This window comes from Panicum hallii, chromosome 1 (genome assembly GCF_002211085.1).
Source record: "Panicum hallii strain FIL2 chromosome 1, PHallii_v3.1, whole genome shotgun sequence".
NCBI classification, from domain to species: Eukaryota; Viridiplantae; Streptophyta; class Magnoliopsida; order Poales; family Poaceae; genus Panicum; species Panicum hallii.
In genome coordinates this window covers 17,544,374-17,562,056 of record NC_038042.1, presented here as the reverse complement: position 1 = coordinate 17,562,056, position 17,683 = coordinate 17,544,374, and the positions used below count along the sequence as shown (strand labels likewise).

The 17,683-nt window shown below is 45.5% G+C and overlaps 2 protein-coding genes across 11 annotated transcripts; both read right to left on the bottom strand.

The window, feature by feature from the left end:
* Positions 1–7,167: 7,167 nt before the first annotated feature.
* LOC112896360 (enolase 1-like) lies at positions 7,168–8,591 on the bottom strand. Its single transcript, XM_025964305.1, has 5 exons — positions 8,416–8,591; positions 8,013–8,060; positions 7,829–7,915; positions 7,648–7,728; positions 7,168–7,311 (listed from the first exon to the last, which is right to left on the bottom strand). Exons 1-5 carry the CDS (start codon positions 8,539–8,541, stop codon positions 7,168–7,170), a joined length of 486 nt encoding a protein of 161 aa, XP_025820090.1. The 5' UTR covers positions 8,542–8,591.
* Positions 8,592–11,219: 2,628 nt separating this feature from the next.
* On the bottom strand, positions 11,220–15,657 carry LOC112889404 (putative pentatricopeptide repeat-containing protein At5g43820). 10 transcript variants are annotated; one of them, XM_025956082.1, is made up of 5 exons: positions 13,776–15,657; positions 13,361–13,455; positions 13,135–13,166; positions 11,987–12,070; positions 11,220–11,589 (listed from the first exon to the last, which is right to left on the bottom strand). In XM_025956082.1, exon 1 carries the CDS (start codon positions 15,555–15,557, stop codon positions 13,935–13,937), a length of 1,623 nt encoding a protein of 540 aa, XP_025811867.1. In that variant the 5' UTR covers positions 15,558–15,657; the 3' UTR covers positions 11,220–11,589; positions 11,987–12,070; positions 13,135–13,166; positions 13,361–13,455; positions 13,776–13,934. The 10 variants fall into 10 exon arrangements, with proteins under 10 accessions (XP_025811867.1, XP_025811851.1, XP_025811842.1 ...); XM_025956066.1 differs by having other exon boundaries at positions 13,135–13,157; XM_025956057.1 differs by having other exon boundaries at positions 13,135–13,455.
* Positions 15,658–17,683: the final 2,026 nt, after the last annotated feature.

Sequence of the window (17,683 nt, the reverse complement as noted above, 5' to 3'; positions counted from 1 at the left end):
ACATACTATCTCCAGTGAAGGCATATTGGTTGATCCAACCAAAGTTCAGGAGGTTATGGATTGGAAGCCTCCAACTTCAGTCCATCAAATTTGAAGTTTCCTTGGATTGGCGGGATACTATCACCGATTCATTCCTGACTTCTCCAAAATAGCTAAACCTATGACTGAACTACTTAAGAAAGAAATTAAGTTCCGTTAGGATGATAAGTGTGAAAACACACCTTGAGAAAACTTCTAACCACTACTCCAGTGTTTGCTCAGCTAGATAATACCCAACCTTTCGATGTCTATTGTGATGCTTCCAGAATTGAATTTGGTTGTGTTCTTATGCAAAACAACAGGGTCATTGCTTATGCATCTCGAGCCCTCCGAAATCATGAGCAAAACTACCTAACCCATGATCTTGAATTAGCAGCAGTTATTCATGCTCTCAAGATTTGGAGGCATCATCTTATGGGCGCTAAGTGTAACATTTACACTGACCATAAGAGTCTCAAATATATCTTTACTCAAGCTGACCTTAATATGAGGCAAAGGCGTTGGTTAGAACTAATCAAAGACTATGATCTTGAGGTGCACTACCATCCTGGTAAGGCCAATGTGGTTGTGGATACACTTAGCCGCAAGGCACATTGTCATTGCTTATCCATAGAAACTTTCAATGACACTCTCTGCAATCAGATGAGAAAACTCAATCTAGAGATCATCCCTCAAGGTAGTCTGAATCTATTATCTATCGAGTCTACTCTTAAAGATAGAATCATCATGTCGCAACTACATGATGAAGGTATCAAAATTATCAAGTTAAAACTATCTCAGGGAGAAGCAAAATATAAGTGTTTCCACACTGATCATCAAGGAGTTCTATGGTTCAACAACCGTATTGTTGTGCCTAAAGATCACCAACTTCGTAAACAAATCCTTGATGAAGCACATTTATCCAAATTCTCTATTCATCCTGGTAGTACCAAAATGTACCAAGATCTTTGACAAAATTTTTGGTGGACCAGAATGAAAAGAGAAATTGCTAAATATGTATCCGAGTGCGATACGTGCCAGAAAGTCAAAGCCAGTCATCTAAGAGCATCTGGTACACTTTAACCACTACCCATCCCATCGTGGAAGTGGGAAGATATTAGTATGGATTTTATAGTGGGTCTTCCCAACACGTCCCAAAAACATGACTCCATATGGGTAATCATTGATAGACTTACTAAAACTGCTCATTTTCTTCCCGTGCATACCACTTATTCTGCTAAGAAGTATGCCGAAGTCTATCTTGATCAAATTGTTCGATTGCATGGTGTCTCTACGACCATCATTTCTGATCGAGGGGCCCAATTTATTGCACGCTTTTGGGAACAATTGCAGTCTGCTCTTAGAACCAAAGTCATTCGAAGTTCTGCATATCATCCCCAAACTGATGGACAGACTGAGTGAGTCAACCAAATTCTGGAAGACATGCTCCGAGCTTGTATTATTCACTATGGTACAAGCTGGGACAAATGTCTCGCCTTGGCCGAGTTTTCTTATAACAATAGCTACCAATCCAATCTTCAAATGGCTCCCTTTGAAGTGTTATATGGTCGAAGATGTCGAACTCCTTTGAGTTGGTCTGAAACCGGCGAACGCAAAATCTTTGGACCAGATCTAGTTATCGAAGCTGAAGATAAGGTCAAGGTTATTCAAGCCAATCTTAAAATAGCCCAGTCTAGACAAAAGAGTTATGCAGATCGAAAAAGGAAACCTCTGAAATTCCAAGTAGGGGATTTTGTCTATCTCCGAGTATCTCCTACCAAAGGTGTTCAGCGTTTCAGCATAAAAGGAAAATTAGCACCCCGATATGTCGGACCCTTCGAGATTCTAGAAGTCTGTGGCCCAGTGGCTTACAGAATTCATCTTCCATCTCAATTGACTGCCATTCATGATGTCTTCCATATCTCTCAACTCAAAAAATGTATTAAAGTACCTACGGAGATCGTTGAAGCACCCGCCATTGAGATTGAACCTGATCTAACTTACACCGAACACCCTATCCAAATCCTGGATACCAAAGAAAGAGTCACTAGAAGGAAAAAGATTAAGATGTATAAGATCTTATGGGATCATCACACCAAAAAAGAAGCAACTTGGGAAACAGAATCCTATCTTCAACGAAATTTCCCAACCTTCCTTCCAACCAATTCCCAAATCTAATCGTCCGATTCTATTCTGCTTCAGAATCTCAGGATGAGATTCTTTTTAGGGGGAAAGGCTGTAACATTCAGGTATTTAGAATTTTAAACACTAGATCTTAGTGTTAAGTGTGTATGTGTGATCTTATTTATGTGTGTTCAAATTGAAGTGCAAAGGGAAAAAGGGTGTTTATGTAATTTGAAAAATGTGGGCCTTTTAGTGCTATTGGGTAAGAATGGGAGGTAGCATCAAAACCTTGGAAAAATATAACACTAGGTGTCAAATTAATATCACCATAGGAAAGAAAGTGCAATAGATATGTTAAATTCTAGGAAAATTGGGTCTTTATGTGAAAATAAGGACCTAAATGTGATTAAAGCAAATATATGGGTCCTTTTATGCAAATTATTGAAGTGTAGAAGTAACTTTCAAAGTTTACTTAGGGCCAAAACGTAAGAATATAAGTCATCATGACATTTCATGAAAATTTGCAAATGTGTCTAAAATTACATGAAATCTACCTCAGTAAGGACAAAACATATTCAAATACCACTTTTGTTCAAAATTTAAAATGTAAAGCTGTATGCTTTGGGTTTTTGAACTTGAACCCTAAAGCAATATTGTAGGGTTTCAAAAACTCTCCAACTTCTATTTTGGACATTTCCTCACTAGGATTTTAGATTATTGGGAAATTTTACTTTACCGAGAGGTCCCTGAGATTTTTGAAATTTTCAAACAGGCCCCGGACCCCCCTTCCTTCTTCTTCCTCTAGCACCCCTCTGTCCCCCCTGCTTCCTATGCCGCCGGTGCAGAGCACCTCGCCACCGCCGTTGTGCTGCCACCACGCTCCACCTCCTGCTTGGACGGCTTCCACGCGTCGCCCTTTCCCTACCCCGGCCCTGTTCCCCTCCAATGCTGCTCTCCTCCGCGCATGCCACGACTGCTCGGAGCTCTGCTCGGCCGCCACCTCGCCGTTGCCGTGGAGAGCTCGTTGCAGAACCCCAGGGCCTTATCTTTCGCGCGCCTTAGCACTACAAGAGCTCCTACATCCCGTTCCCCTGGTTCTTCTGGCGATTCCCGAACTCTAGACCCGAGCTTCACTGTTGCCCCCTCTTCTTCCATTCCGGCGGCTCGTGCTCGTTGTGGGCAGCCACTGTCAACAGCCCATTGCTCCCACCGACCCTCTAGCAAGCTTCTCCAACCTCGGCTCGAGCTCCCCAGCCCCCAGTCGCTCTCCAATTTCGGCCGGAGCACCGTTGCCGACAACCGCCGTCCGCCGCCATCTCCTGCTCGCCGTGGACAGCCCACCTCAGCCATCCCCGCACCACGACAACCCCTCAGCCAGTCTCCCTTCGACCCCGTAAAGCTCTACGACCCCTCAATTGGTCCCTTGGTGCACCACACTGGCTTCCCGATGTGTGCCGGTGATCTCCACCCGCCGCCGCTTTCTGCTCACCGTGGAACACCCCTCTCCGGCCCCTCTCGACCCTAATTGGCCCCACACCGAGCTTCCCCACACTGCCCAGAAGCATCCCGACTTGTTCTTCGCCGCCCCCGACCACCGGAGCACCACTCCCGCCATTCACCTCCGCCACCGGCCGCACTGCTCTCGTCGCACCGCCGCTACAGGTCACCCCGACCCGAACCCGACCGCCCCCAGGTGCGCACCGACGTGGTGATGCTCCCACGCCCCTTTCCCCTCGCCGCCGGCCATTGCCGTCGCCGGATTTGGCCGGTCAACCATCACGTCCCGTCTCTGACCACGGCCAAGGACCACGGGTTGGAAGAATCAAAAGCCCAGGGGGCTGTCTGCAAAGCCAAGACTCATAGGAATAGTGCCATAAGGCCCCCCTTTGTTATTTTTGCTGCAGACTTTGAAATTCCATAGCAATTCAAGCAAAAATCATAAAAATGCAAACTAAAATTTGTTGGATTCCTTATTCTAAGATCTACAACTTTCCTTATAGGTTGATTTTCAGTTTCTGAGTAGTTTCTATCCTAATTTAAATGTTAAGTTTAAGTAGTTGTAGGCTAAGAAAATGCATAGTAAATAGTAGAAAAATGGTAAAAATGTGAAACCAATTGTGTTAGTTTTGCTTTGAAATGTAGTACTTAGAAAAAATAATTAACCTACTGTTTGTATAATATTTTCATAATGTGTGAGTTTAATTATGAATAATACCTATTTAACCCTACATATTTAATCTCTGTAGATTTAAAAGGGTAAAAAATTATGAAAATATTTGGAGAAGTTGAAATTGAGTAGGGTGACCTGTGCACAGAAATTTAGAACAAAATCTTACATAGATATACAGTTTTAAATAATACCTAATGGATTAGTACTAATGTTAATTATTTTTATAGATCAATTTCTGTAGGAATTAAATCTTAATAAATTTACTATGGCTTAGACATAGCTTACTGTAGATATCAAAATTTCAACCTCAGTGCTATGGTAATTTATTTTGTAACAATAAATTATGTTGCCTAATGTAGCTAACTAGGTTAGTTTATACCCGATAAATGACTGCCTAGTAAAAGGGTACATGAAATGTTTGATGAGTGAGTTATGTTTTCATTGGATTGCAACTTTAGCTGAAATAAAATAAAAGTATATGCATCCGTTAAATTACATCTTTGCATATCATATAGACTCAACTACTCTCGCTGACGGAGACTACGAACTAATCCCGGATCAAGGAGTGAAAATTTCTAAAGACCCCGCGAATGTCGTCGAGAATTTAACTGAAGCTCCGAACCAAAGTTTGGAAAACTTTGACACTCCTGCCCCCAACCCCACTCAAGAAGGCAAGCCCCGGACATAATCCTTACTTTATGTACACTGCAATCTATATTTACTTTTAACTATCTATGCATTAAGTTCATAGGAATTGTATGAGAAACCCTAGTTGCATTTTCCTAGGAACCAATGTATTGAATATTAGTACTTGAGTTCGAATATCCGCTATGCTAATAGGACCGGTAGAAGTCGGGTGATTTCTTATCACTCGCGCGATATAGGAGTTGCAATGTTTACATTCCTGTAATCACTATAAAGATGACGGACGGGATTCGGAAGAGGTATCATGGTTGAGATGATACCCCGTCTATGTTGATAAATTTGATAAGGTCGCGGTGTGTGGTAGCGGAAGTACTAGCCACATGCCGCGAAATATGGTAAGCGGTAAGCCTAGTAACCAATCGGCCCGAGGAGTGGACATACCTCCCACCACTCGTATTTGGTTTTTCCTGTTACTCGCTTCGACGTGTAGGAATACGTGTTGCCGGGCAACCAGGAGTACGGTCGTGTAGTCGCTCTACTGACGTACGTCCTACACATTGGATGTGCGTATGGTCCTGCAGTTGCTTGTGGTGGCTCTGATCCATGAGTCGGAATGAAAGACAAACGGTTGCTTCGGAACAATCGTTGGATGTTCCAAGCGTGTGAGTTAGGTTTACCCTTGCAAGGCTAAAATTCGATTCAGGAATCGTCCGTTTCTTGCGGAGATTGAGACTGCTTGATCCCTTTGCCACATAGAGTAACAAGAGCAACTTTATGGTTATCAAAGATGATGCTGGGCTAAAGATTCTACCATGCTTGAATAGTTATAGGTGCTTATCTAGAATGGATAATCACATAGAACTTGAAAGCTAAAAGTTGAAATTAAGGATCTACTCTTTGTTGCTTTTCAGCGGAAAACTTTACCCATAACCTGAAAAGCCTTCATAAGTCTAGTTACATGGCTAAGTATACTATGAACGGGTAAGCCTTGCTGAGTATTAGAATACTCAGTCTTGCATTGTGACTTTTATTCAGGTAATCCCCTTGAGGACTCTACTCTGCCTATGCCATGGCCTTACCCTCTGCCGATGGTTGGTCCGTGGAGTGGGACCCGTCCCCGGCCAACACAGATCCTACCGAATGATATCATGTCAGGGCTAGCATGATATCCGTACCGACAACGTGTACAGTGACTGTGTTTTAAACTCCGCTGCCATAAATCGAAACCTTAAACGATTTTGTAATAATTTCCATCAGTTGGGAACTTATGTTACTTGTGAACACTCATGTAATATACTTGCCTGTGATGTAAAATGTGCTGGCAATTATATCTCTGGATTCGCCTTCGTGCGAGGTACCTTGTTTGATCCTGCATTTAGTGGTTTATCGGGATGTTACCCGACAGGCCTAGGGATTACACTGTTTGAAGTACGTTGGAGCCATTGAGAGAGGACTTGCACACTTGAGCCAGTGTAATTCAGGTTGGTTCTGCAACAGAAACCCTCATGTCCCATGTCGTGGGCGAGGGCCAAGATATGCTGCAGATATGGCGAAGAGGTCGGCATCCACACTCGGCGAGAGTTCATCACCAACCCGTCCTGCACAGCCCACAACGGCCCTTTGCGACCAGCCTCGACGTCTGCTCATAGCTTTAAGTAGTCGTCCAGGCCCTCGAATTCATGCCGCAGGTCTTCCCAGAGCTAGAAAGACAGAGCCGAGACCGCCAAGGCCACACCCTCATTCGCGTCACGCTGAGACAGGGCGTCCGCCACCGTGTTGGTGTTACCCGGCTTGTACTCCACCGAGAAATCAAAGCCCAGGAGCTTGCTATTCCAGTGATGTTAGGGAATCATTGAGAGCCGCTGGTCGAGGAGGAACTTGAGGCTGTACTGGTTCGTCTTGATAATAAAGGAGCGTCCCCATAGGTATGGGCGCCAGTGGCGCACTGCCTGAGCCAGCGCGATGAGCTCGCGTTCATATGCCGCGAGACCAGCGTGTCATGCCGCCATGGCCCGACTGAAGAAAGCCATGAGGGCGCTTTTCTGGTGCAGCACCGCCCCCATGCCGGAGCCGGACGCATCGCACTCCACCATGAATGGGTTGGTGAAGTCAGGCAGCTGGACCACCAGTGCCGTGGAGAGGGCGTGTTTGAGTGTCGTGAACGCTTACGCCGCCGCCTCGGACCAGACGAAGCCCTTCTTCGTCAAGAGCTAGGTGAGCGGGGCCGCCAGGGCGCCGTACCCCTGGATGAAGCGCTGGTAATACCCGACCAGGACTAGGAAGCCGCGAAGGGCCCGTGCGGACTGCGGCTGGGGCCAGTCGCCCACTGCTTGGACCTTCTGGCCGTCCATGCACTATAGGAAAATAGTGTAATTTCGTCAGCCAGAAACCGATGAAAATAGGCCTAAAGCCGACGAAAATAGCTATTTTCATCGGTCGGCCGACGGAATTAGGCCGACGGAATAAAATAGACAAAAATAAGCGCTTTTTCGTCGGTTGCCGATGAAAATAACAATATTTTCGTCGCCCGACGCGGCCGATGAAAATATATTCACGTTTTTGTCGGCCTAAGTGGCTGACAAAAATACGTCAAGTATTTTCACGTATTTTCGTCGGCTTTAATGGCCAACGAAAATACGTCAAGTATTTTCGTCGGCTTTAATGGCCGACGAAAATAATCGGATCCCTGCTAAAAAAAGAGGAATCTTCTTCACCATAGCTCCAGCTTTGCACACTGCCAGTGACACCGCGAGAATAGCATTTGCTCCAAGCTTTGTATATGCAAGACATCATCTAATGAAATCAGTACGAACAGTGCAAGATGCAAGCCAAGTTTAGGATTTAGGAACATAAGTATCAAATCCATGATACCTTTTGTTTACACCAGCCCCATTCGTTGGAGGTTCCATCAAGCTGCTGGACCATGAAGTTGTCAATGTCAACCTGCTCAGTGGGGTCCTGAAGCATAATTCACCGGTAAGCTAGCTATCATGTGTTTAGGGTGTTACATCGATGAAATCATATATTATTCTTACTTAACAATTGAGATGCATACCTTTCCAATAATTGCCGGTCCAATGATGCTATTTACATTGTTCACAGCCTAGCAAAAGGCAATAGGACTTATTAATCCAATGTTAACAGAGAAAACAACCCATCAAAAACAGAATGGTTGCAACCAATAATACAGGTTAACTATGGGAAGAAATTTTAAGCCACAAGCTACCTACTAACACTTATTCAGCTTAGTTATTCCTTATGTACTGAAAGCATAGACTTCAAATAGGTTTCATGAATCAATTTTATCGCAAATACAAGATGGATACACATGTTGGTTTCTGTTATATAAAGTTTCTTAAACCAGGACCATTGGACTCATGAATGACCATGGTGCATGGCATATACAGCTAGAATAAACCCTCAAAACTGAATGGAAAAAATGGCTGGTTATAACTAACCTTAAGAACACCCTTGCCAAGATAGTCAGATCCTCCATCCCTCAACTCCAACGCCTCATATATTCCTGAAGTCAATTTTCCAAAAAAAATTGCTAAAATTCTGCATATAGATTTCAAAGAAGGCATGTAGAATTTGAGTCAACAGCAGACAGCACTCCCAAAAGGTGAAAAGAAAATGTGGCTTGAGTAGAGCCATAGACCACAATCTGGAATACTGCATAAAAGTCATTCATGAGCCATAGAATTTGAGTCAACAGCAGACAGCACTCCCAAAAGCTGTTCTCCTTAAAAGCCTCCGCTGTGCTATTTTTCAGCTTCATGATTCTACCAAGGAGGCTGGCAGCCGGCTCAACAGAAATGAAAGAGGTCAGAATATGCAGTAGCACCAGAGCAAGGAAAGAAAACAGATGTAGATCACAAAGGTAGCATGGTAATAAAACTCTCAGTTTCTGAATATTGGATCCAGTAGAGCAGAATTCATGCAACTCATTGTGTTGACATACTATACAATTAATTCATAATAATGTAATAGCTGAATATGCCGGTAGCACTTATGTTGGTAATACATGAAAAATAGTTGTTTCATTAGCAGTTTGAGTTTGGACACATATCGATAATGAGTGAAAGATTCAAAGATCCATATATCAAACTTACACCCAGAAAGCCAGAACAGAGTTGCTGAGTAGCAGCAAATTAAAGATACCATCAGTATGATTAATATGAAGTAAAGCAAAAATAAATGAAGAAAGGAACCAAAAAATCCAAAATGCGAGGGGGGGCCGCGGGGGGCGGGGGCGGGGGGCCGCGAGGGGTGGCGGCGGAGGGGGGGTGGGCGAGGGGGGCCGCGAGGGCGCGAGGCGGCGGCGGGGGCGGGGGGCTTGGGCGCGGGGGAGAGAACACTTGCGTGTGGGCCGGGCCTAGAACAAGATCCGATTGAACACCGCTATTAGGGGTCCTCTATTTTCGTCAGCCACCTGGGCCGACGAAAATAGATATATTTTCATCAGCCTAGGGCAGGCCGACGAAAATAGTCTCTTTGTTTCGTCGGCCAGGGCCTAGCCGATGAAAATATGGACCATTTTTCGTCAGCCTTGCTAATGAAAATAAGTTCTAATTTCGTCGGCCTGTGTTGGCCGACGAAATAAACTATTTACTTTCGTCGGCTTAATTTTGGCCGACGAAATTATATCTAGTTGACGAAATTGAGCTGCTTTGGTGCAGTGATGGCGATACCGGTGGCGGACACAATGTGGCCCAAGTAGGATACCATGGGCACGACAAACGCACACTTGGAGCGCTCGAGTCGAAGGGCGTGCTGGCATAGAAGCTCCAGGATGAGGCGAACATGGCGCAGATGGTCCGCCCAGGACTCACTATAGATCAGTATGTCGTCAAAAAAGACAAGGACAAAGCGACGCAGATACGGACCCAGGACGTCGTTCATCAGTGCTTGAAACGTTGCGGGCGCGTTGACGAGGCCGAATGGCATCACGAGGAACTCATAGTGCCCGTGATACGTGAGGAACGCCGTCTTCTCGACATCGCCGGCGTACATGCGGACCCGGTGATAGCCGGAGCGGAGGTCGAGTTTGGAGAAGTACCGAGTGCCGTGCAGCTCATCGAGAAGCTCCTCAACCACCGGGATCGGGAACTTGTCTTTGATGGTGATGGTGTTCAAGGCGCGGTAGTCCACGCTGAAGCGCCAGGAGCCGTCGTGCTTCTTGATGGTGTTCAAGGCGAGTGTGATGGCGTGGTCCAGGGACCGAGGGTCCTGGAGTTCGACGTCGATGCGGATGTCGTCGATGAGGCCGGACGTGAACATCTGGCGTTCCTGGCGTTCCGTCAGGGGGTCGGCGCGGTTGAGCAGAGCCAGGAAATAACTCTGGTAGTCGGCCACCGAGCCGGTTTGCCGGAGATGGTGTATCTCACCAAGCGGGTTGCTGCGGATGGGGGTCCGAACTGGCGGTTGCAGAGGTCGCGGACCGCGGCTGCGCTCCAGGTGGGCGTACCAATGATACGCGTCGGCGTCGAGGTGGAATGAGGCGAGCCACACCTTGTAGCCGGGCTCCGTTTGCTGGGCGCGGAAATACTGCTCGCACCGTCCCAGCCAAGGCAGGGGGTCATCCTTCCCGTCGTAGTAGGGGAAGTCGAGCTTGAAGTAGCGTGGTACCATGCCGGAGGTCGGTCCGCCAGAACTTGATGGAGCACGGTTGTGGCCAAAGGCGACGCTGGGGCGCACGACGTCGTCGAACCGAGTCATGGGCAAGAGGTCCTCGCCGTACTGCCGATGGCCATCCCGGGTCAGGATGCCACGGCCTGCTAGGACAGCCGATGGCGCCATGTTCTGGGGTGGATCGCCGACCTTCGGAGTGGTGTCCTTCGCGGCGCTTGTTGCTGCGTCGGCTGCCGTGGGGTCGGTGGTGTTCGACGGGGAGTCGGGGACTCTAACTTGTCGAAGCGGTCGATGAGGCGTTGCACCGTCGAGGTGAGTTTGTCGACGTTGGCGGAGAGCGTATTGTAGCATTCGTCCGTGTACCTGCGAAGGAGATTGACGCCGCCCTCCTGCTCCGCAAGAAGCTTCTTCAAAGACTCGAAATCAGCCGGAGCGCCCATGATCACGGAACCTGATCCTGATACCAAATTGTCATGGCCGTACGGCGGTGAGCGTATAGGATACTCGTGGGAGGTGGCCTGCCGCTACGCTGCCGGTTTCCTGCCCGTGATGACGGTACATGACGCCGAGGTGGCAACGTTTAGCAGCGAGATGAGAACAAGATGGAGGAGATAGGAATTAGATTGTAATCTAGCTTGCTTTATTCCTTCTCCCTGCGACATATAAATAGTCTAGGTTTACAATGACCAACCAACTCAAACAAACTCTCTTTAACCAATCTCCTAGTATCTTGCTAACAAAAGACTCCTAATCAAAACAAACTAACAAGCCACCAACTAACTTGACGATCTCCTCTTCACGTACTGACGCTGGAAACCACGCCTGTGGGTCTCGCGCGCCGACGTCGGTACTGAATACCGACCATGACAAAGTCCTTCTGAATGTGAGATTCACCTCCCCATCTCCCAGAACTCGCCTGACTGTATAATTTGTTTGATTGCATATCTCATAGATGTGTCACGTCCATGACTATCCTTTCAGTGAAGATGATTCCAGTGGCACTGCGAGGAGAACAGCATTATTTTAACAAAGTTGGAACAGATACGTCTCTACAACGTTAATAGATTATAGTAGCATCTTTTAAACAAATGCATGGTCCTGATGTGTTTGATCAAGAAATCAACATTACCGATTCAAGCAACATAAAGAAATAGAGAGACTTTATGGGGAACACTAGAAGCATACATGAAAGGATTGCTGACTGATGGAAGGATCATAATGTAAGCATGTCATTGCTCCACAGCATTATGACAGAGAGCTTTTATTTCTAATTTTTTTGCAGAAGACAATAACATACATTAATTCATTGAGCCTATACTTATATTTACAGGTGAAGATGCAATATGATCAGATCTTCCTTACAGAATACTAAATCTTTACTTGAAGAAGGGAAATAACCTTGGTGTTCACAATCCTGTAACATGGCACTTCTCAGTCTCTACTTAATTTTTCTCTGTAACATATTAAGGCACACCATGATCTCTAATGCAAAATAAAAACAGCTATTAGCCTGCCCAACAAGATGTGTAAAATATTCTAGCCAAGGACTTCCACTTATCAGTAATTGTAAATGGAACATAATGGACTATGCTAGGAAACAATCAGATGCCTGGAGGGGAAAAACATATAGAACTGATCGATAATGGAGATATTCAGCAAAAACAATATGTGTAGTTTTGAACTAATAAGCAGACTGAAATTACAAAAGTCAAGCTTCAATAGGATTTGAACTACTCCCTATGTCCCAAATTATTAGTCGTTTTGGCTTTTCTAGGTGCATAGTTTTTGTTATGCATATTTATATCTAGATGCATAACAAAAACTATGCACCTAGAAAAGCCAAAGCGTATATCTAGATGCATAACAAAAACTATGCACCTAGAAAAGCCAAAATGACTAATAATTTGGGAACGAGGGAGTAATAAATATGGGTGGAGATTTTCAATAATTCTTTGAATTGTCCATTAAGCAACATAAGTGAACTAAAGTTAATCAATCTGCAACATCGGAATCTGCAGTGTAACAAGTCATTACAAGAATGAGGATACCGAACTTTCTGGGAATATCACTAAATTTTACGAAGTCAAATTCTCAATGCAGGCTAGTAAAGCAAAGTAAATGGTAGATATCTAACAATTTAGATGTTATGAACCTTAGTTCATCAAGGAGGTAAACATCAGTAGAGAGGATACCCGGGCGGTGACAACTGCTTAGACTGGGAGTAGACTTAGATTGGGGATTGGGACTAGATTGATTTCTCTTCATTGCTTGCCTTTCATTGATACATCCCCTCCTTATATAGAGAGGCTTACTTGCCCCTAAGCAAGATATCTAATCTTATTTCTAACCCTAACCCAGCCCAGTCGGCCCAGCCGACTGCCCATAACACTAACATACATCATTTCAGCTAGTCTTTCAGTATGCACTACACAATGTATAGAGTCCATGAAATATTTACCCAAATATTGCTGAGAAGTAAGCGCACAAAAAAGTAGAAATATATCCTCCATAACAAAAAGAAAAGGCTTGACAAGAAGAGAAAATACCTAGAGACTATGTGCTTTCAAACCTGCAGTAACTAAAAGAAAAACCATTAGATAGAGGTCATTTTAAATTAAATAAAAAAAAATGATGCAGCTAGCATTAGCATTGAATTTTGTAGATCTCATGGATATTTTCCATGTCAAGATAGGCCGGATAACAGATATGTGACTATTTGCATAGATGTAAAATGATGAGTTCAAGTAAAAAGATATAGGATAAAATGGTAACCTCAGGATACTGTATACAGCTTCCTCTGCAATTTCCTGCAGGACCCAAGTTCTCACATTCATATTCCAGCTGTCTTTTTCCTTTTAACTTTAGAGCTGCAGTTCAAATCACAAACAGAGTTAAGAAGAAACAACCAAATTCTGTGTACTTCCATAGTTCAAATCGCTATGTTACTAATGTTCTGCTTTTCCACAAGTCACAATGCACAACACATAGCCAACCATCAAAATATGGCGTGTTAATATCTCTTAGAGAGACAATAAATGATCAGATTCGGATCAGACAGGTGCAGGTAGCTCGTTATCCATGACTGAGAGTCTGAGACACAAGCTGGAGATGTACATACATAGTAGCATTGTTTTAAAATAGTCAAACATGTCCCCCCAAAACCTGAGGGAAACTCACAAATACTTACCCTTGTACCTTTCACCATGCTAATTTAGAGATTTAGCTTCATCATGTTTGTGACAGAAATGCATATAAAACTGCTCTCTGCCTCTCACCAGTCACCAGCCAGCGGAATAGCAAAGATATACCATTCAAACACAAACTGATTATGCTCAGGAGTCAGGATTCAGGAATGCCAACCATTAGCACGACAATAATTTCGTGAGTGAGCAAGTGCTCGTGCATCTTTGACTTTCTTGAATAGATTATATGCGGTCTCAACTTTGTCCAATTCTAACAGCTTGTTGTTCAGTTTGCTGTAAACAATCCTCCCAAGACAGAAGCCATTCCGAAGTGATTCCTCCACCACAGACACAGCTGCATCAACCTTGCCCACATTGCAAAGCCCATTTACAATAAACTCATAAATCTCTTTATCAGGTTGATATCCACACTCTTGCATCTCTTCCCATATGTTCAAAACAATTCCGCTCTTCCCAAATTTAGCAAGCCTTTTGAGCAAAAGCTTGTAAGCTTTCAAGGATATTACACAACCAGCCTTCCTACTCTTTTTGTAAATCATCAAAGCAGCATGAGGCGGTCCAAATGTACACAATGGCTCGATAAATTGTGTTATCACCCCGGTATTTGGCAGAACTCCTCGAGCCAACATGTCCTCAAACATTTGGAGTGCATCAGCCACCCTTCGCTCTTTCAGAAAGGCTTTAATCATCTTGAAGTATGTGTCAATGTTTGGCAGACAATTCTTGTCCAACATATCCTTGTAGTACTTGATGCACATGTCCAAATCCCTAATGGAGATAAAATTGAAAATAAGTGCATTGTAGGCCATAGTAGTTGGACCATATCTCTCATGTACCATATTCTCAAACACCCTGAGTGCATCCTCAGTCCGCCCTGCTCTACCCAAGGCCTCAATAAGATGGCAGTGTGAGACTTCATCTGGCACCAGACCATCCTCCTGCATCTTTGTCCAAATCTCCTGCATCTTATCAACACTCCCGATCCTTGCCAAGCCACCCATCACATCATTGTACACATGGTTATCGAGACCAAGTAACTCCTTTCGAGCAGCTTGCAAGAGCGAACTGGCAAGGCCTACATGTGACCTCCGGCAAAGGCAACCCATGAGGATATTAAGTGCCTCCTTTCTGTAGCAAGCTTTCCCAATTCTAAATCCAAATTGGTCAGTACTGAGCACTTCAACAGCCCTGCTGACATGCCTGGCGGCAATTAGGCTATCCAAAATGATCTCCAGTGTGGTCAGGTCTGGGAAGATGCCATTTCTGCGCATGATTTGCAGGGCATCGTCAATGAAACCGAAGAATTTCTTCCTCCCTAATGCCCTGATGACGATGTTGCAGGTGTGGACGGATGGGCGCGGATTGGAGTTGGTGACCGCCCAGTCGAAGAAGGCGACGGTGGCAGCGCCGCCGAGATCGCCGGCGTTGACGACATCGGCGAGAACCTCCGGCGAGAGCGCAGTGGCGGCATCGAGGCCCGTGGAGGAGAGCGCCCGGTGGAGCGAGGCGCGACCTAGGGGCTTGCGGAGGAATACCCCGCGGAGGCGGTCGGCGGCGGTGAGGAGCAGGGCGGTCGGCGGCGGCGGAGGTGGTGGACAGGGGTCTGGAGGGAGGTCGATACATTGGGGATGAGTGGGGAGTGGAGGTGGGTTGGCAAGGGGAGTGGAAGGGAGGAGGCGGAGGGAGGAGATGACCATGTCCTCGGCGGCGGCGAAGGCGGAGGCGGAGTAGCTGAGACTGTGGAGGAGGAGGCCGCGGGCCGCCATCCGTGCGCCTCCCCCGCGACCGTGCTGCGCTGGAGTGGGGTAGCCGATCCGCCTGACCTTCCTGCGGGATCACTACTCGATGGGAGCGGCTGGCGGTGGAGGAGAGAATGGGCCAGATCCACAAAACTACAGGAGGGCGTCTCTCGTTACCACTCGCTGCCCAGTGGGCTTGCCGTGTGGTCAGGTTGTGTTTGGTTAACCTGACGAGTTTTTTTTAAAAGGGGATAAAAAAAATTAAAATTCGAAAAAGGAGCCGGATGGGAAAAATTGGAAAAATAGGTACCCCGCCCTTTGATTGGGCGGGAAGCGTGGGGCCGGGGACCTCCCGCCCACCCATCGAGCGGGAGGTTCAAAAAAATTTTCAAGGGCCTCTTCGCGAATAAGAAAAATTTCTTATTCGCGAAAAGGCCTCTGAAGCAGGCGTTCCGCCTGTCCAGCGGGCGGGAGGCTTCCCGCCCGTCTAGTGGGCGGGATGCTCCCCGCCCGGCCAGTGGGCGGGAGGTCCTCTGGTTATTTTTGTTATATTTTCTTAGAATTTATGTTTCACAGACAATTTGAAATTCAGACTTTTTTCAAATACAAGATTTATTCACGTTACTCTTATGTATGCATATAAAATTTTAATTCAATTTTATGAAGAAGATTACGGTATCTAAAACTTGTACGAAGATGGTTAAACGATACCATTTTGCAACGTAGAATCAAAATATTACGATAGTACAATACATGAAGCTATTAAAAATAAAATAATATGATAACAAACATTACAAACATTACAAATATTACTAATACATGAATCCAAATATTCTGTCTTTAGTCAATGCGGCAAATATTATAAATACACATCCAGGTCTGATACAATCTCAACACGGCAAATATTACATATGAGCAAACAACGTTCAAATAAAATTACAACTAAATGATGCCTGATGACGTACTAGCACTCGATCGGCGACGTCTCCCACTCCTTGATGCAACCGGAGGTCTTCCATCTGTAGCATCACCTGTAGGGCCAGCTTCAGCAGAACTGGGGCCAGCATCATTGTTTGGACAACGTTTATACGTGTGTCCAATCTGATTACATGCACTGCAGCGCTATCCTCGGACGGAGCTCTGACTCATCCATATCATTACGAATACGCTGTGTCTGACGGCGCCCTCTCTTAACCCGTGATGATCTTGGGTCTGGAATATGTATAACAGGATTCGCTGTCTCAGTGAACGATCCAACCAAACGGAACCCATAGATCTCATACTGCCAGGTGCTGGCAATTGTCTCCTTTCTGAAGTAATGGGAAACATATATATCGACAGGATGTCGAATATCGCAGCCATTACATGAGAACAAGGTAAGTGCAGGAACTTTGGCCTCATGCATGAGCAACAACAAGTTCCATCAAACTTGAGAATGCACTCCTTTACAGGAGTTTGACGTCTCATGCCACGTCGCGCTCTGTCTTTAGGAGATACCTCAAACTTGAGCTCCTGTGTACCACATTGCCGTACGTGGTGTAGCCGGGCGCTTTCTGCCTTCTTAGTCATATATTCTGTTATCATTTTCCCAAAATATCTGTCAGGATCTCGCATGAATACCTGATTTTTAGTGAACCGCTTCCTAAAGTAATCGACACACCCGTGGACGATGAATTCCACAATTGCAACCAGTGGAAGCGCACGAACACCTCGCAGCACCCAATTGTAAACCTCGGCGAAATTGGTAGTCATTATGTCGTACCTTGCACCATCGGTATCATAAAGTAACGCCCACTTCTCTTTGGGTTCATTCTCAATCCATTCAGAAAAGGTTTTCACCGCTGACCCAGACCTTCTACGAGTACGTGCAGTATCTGTTGGCAAAGGACACAAAGCCTCTGCTTCATCCTGTGCAGTTATATTTTTTGATGCGTCCTCGGCTCTTTTCTTCCCGGTCAGTTCATCAAGTTTCTGCCACTGCTTGTTAAATTTTTGCTGATTCGTTTCCTTGCATAGCCTCTTGAACATATCCATAAGGTGCTTGTTCTTGAATTACCTGAAAAAGTTTGCACCGATATGTCTCATGCACCACCTACTGCGAACATCACGCCACTTGGGCGGCTCTCCGGTCTCCACACACCCCTGTATTGCCC

Excerpts from the sequence above, each read along its gene's own strand:
- LOC112896360 (XM_025964305.1), bottom strand. The coding sequence starts at position 8,541 with ATGCCTTCTTTGAAATCTATATGCAGAATTTTAGCAATTTTTTTTGGA. Across the intron at positions 8,061-8,415 it reads TTGGCAAGGGTGTTCTTAAG|GCTGTGAACAATGTAAATAG; the intron begins GTTAGTTATAAC and ends GCCTTTTGCTAG. Across the intron at positions 7,729-7,828 it reads GGGGCTGGTGTAAACAAAAG|CTTGGAGCAAATGCTATTCT; the intron begins GTATCATGGATT and ends GCATATACAAAG.
- LOC112889404 (XM_025956057.1), bottom strand. The coding sequence starts at position 15,557 with ATGGCGGCCCGCGGCCTCCTCCTCCACAGTCTCAGCTACTCCGCCTCC.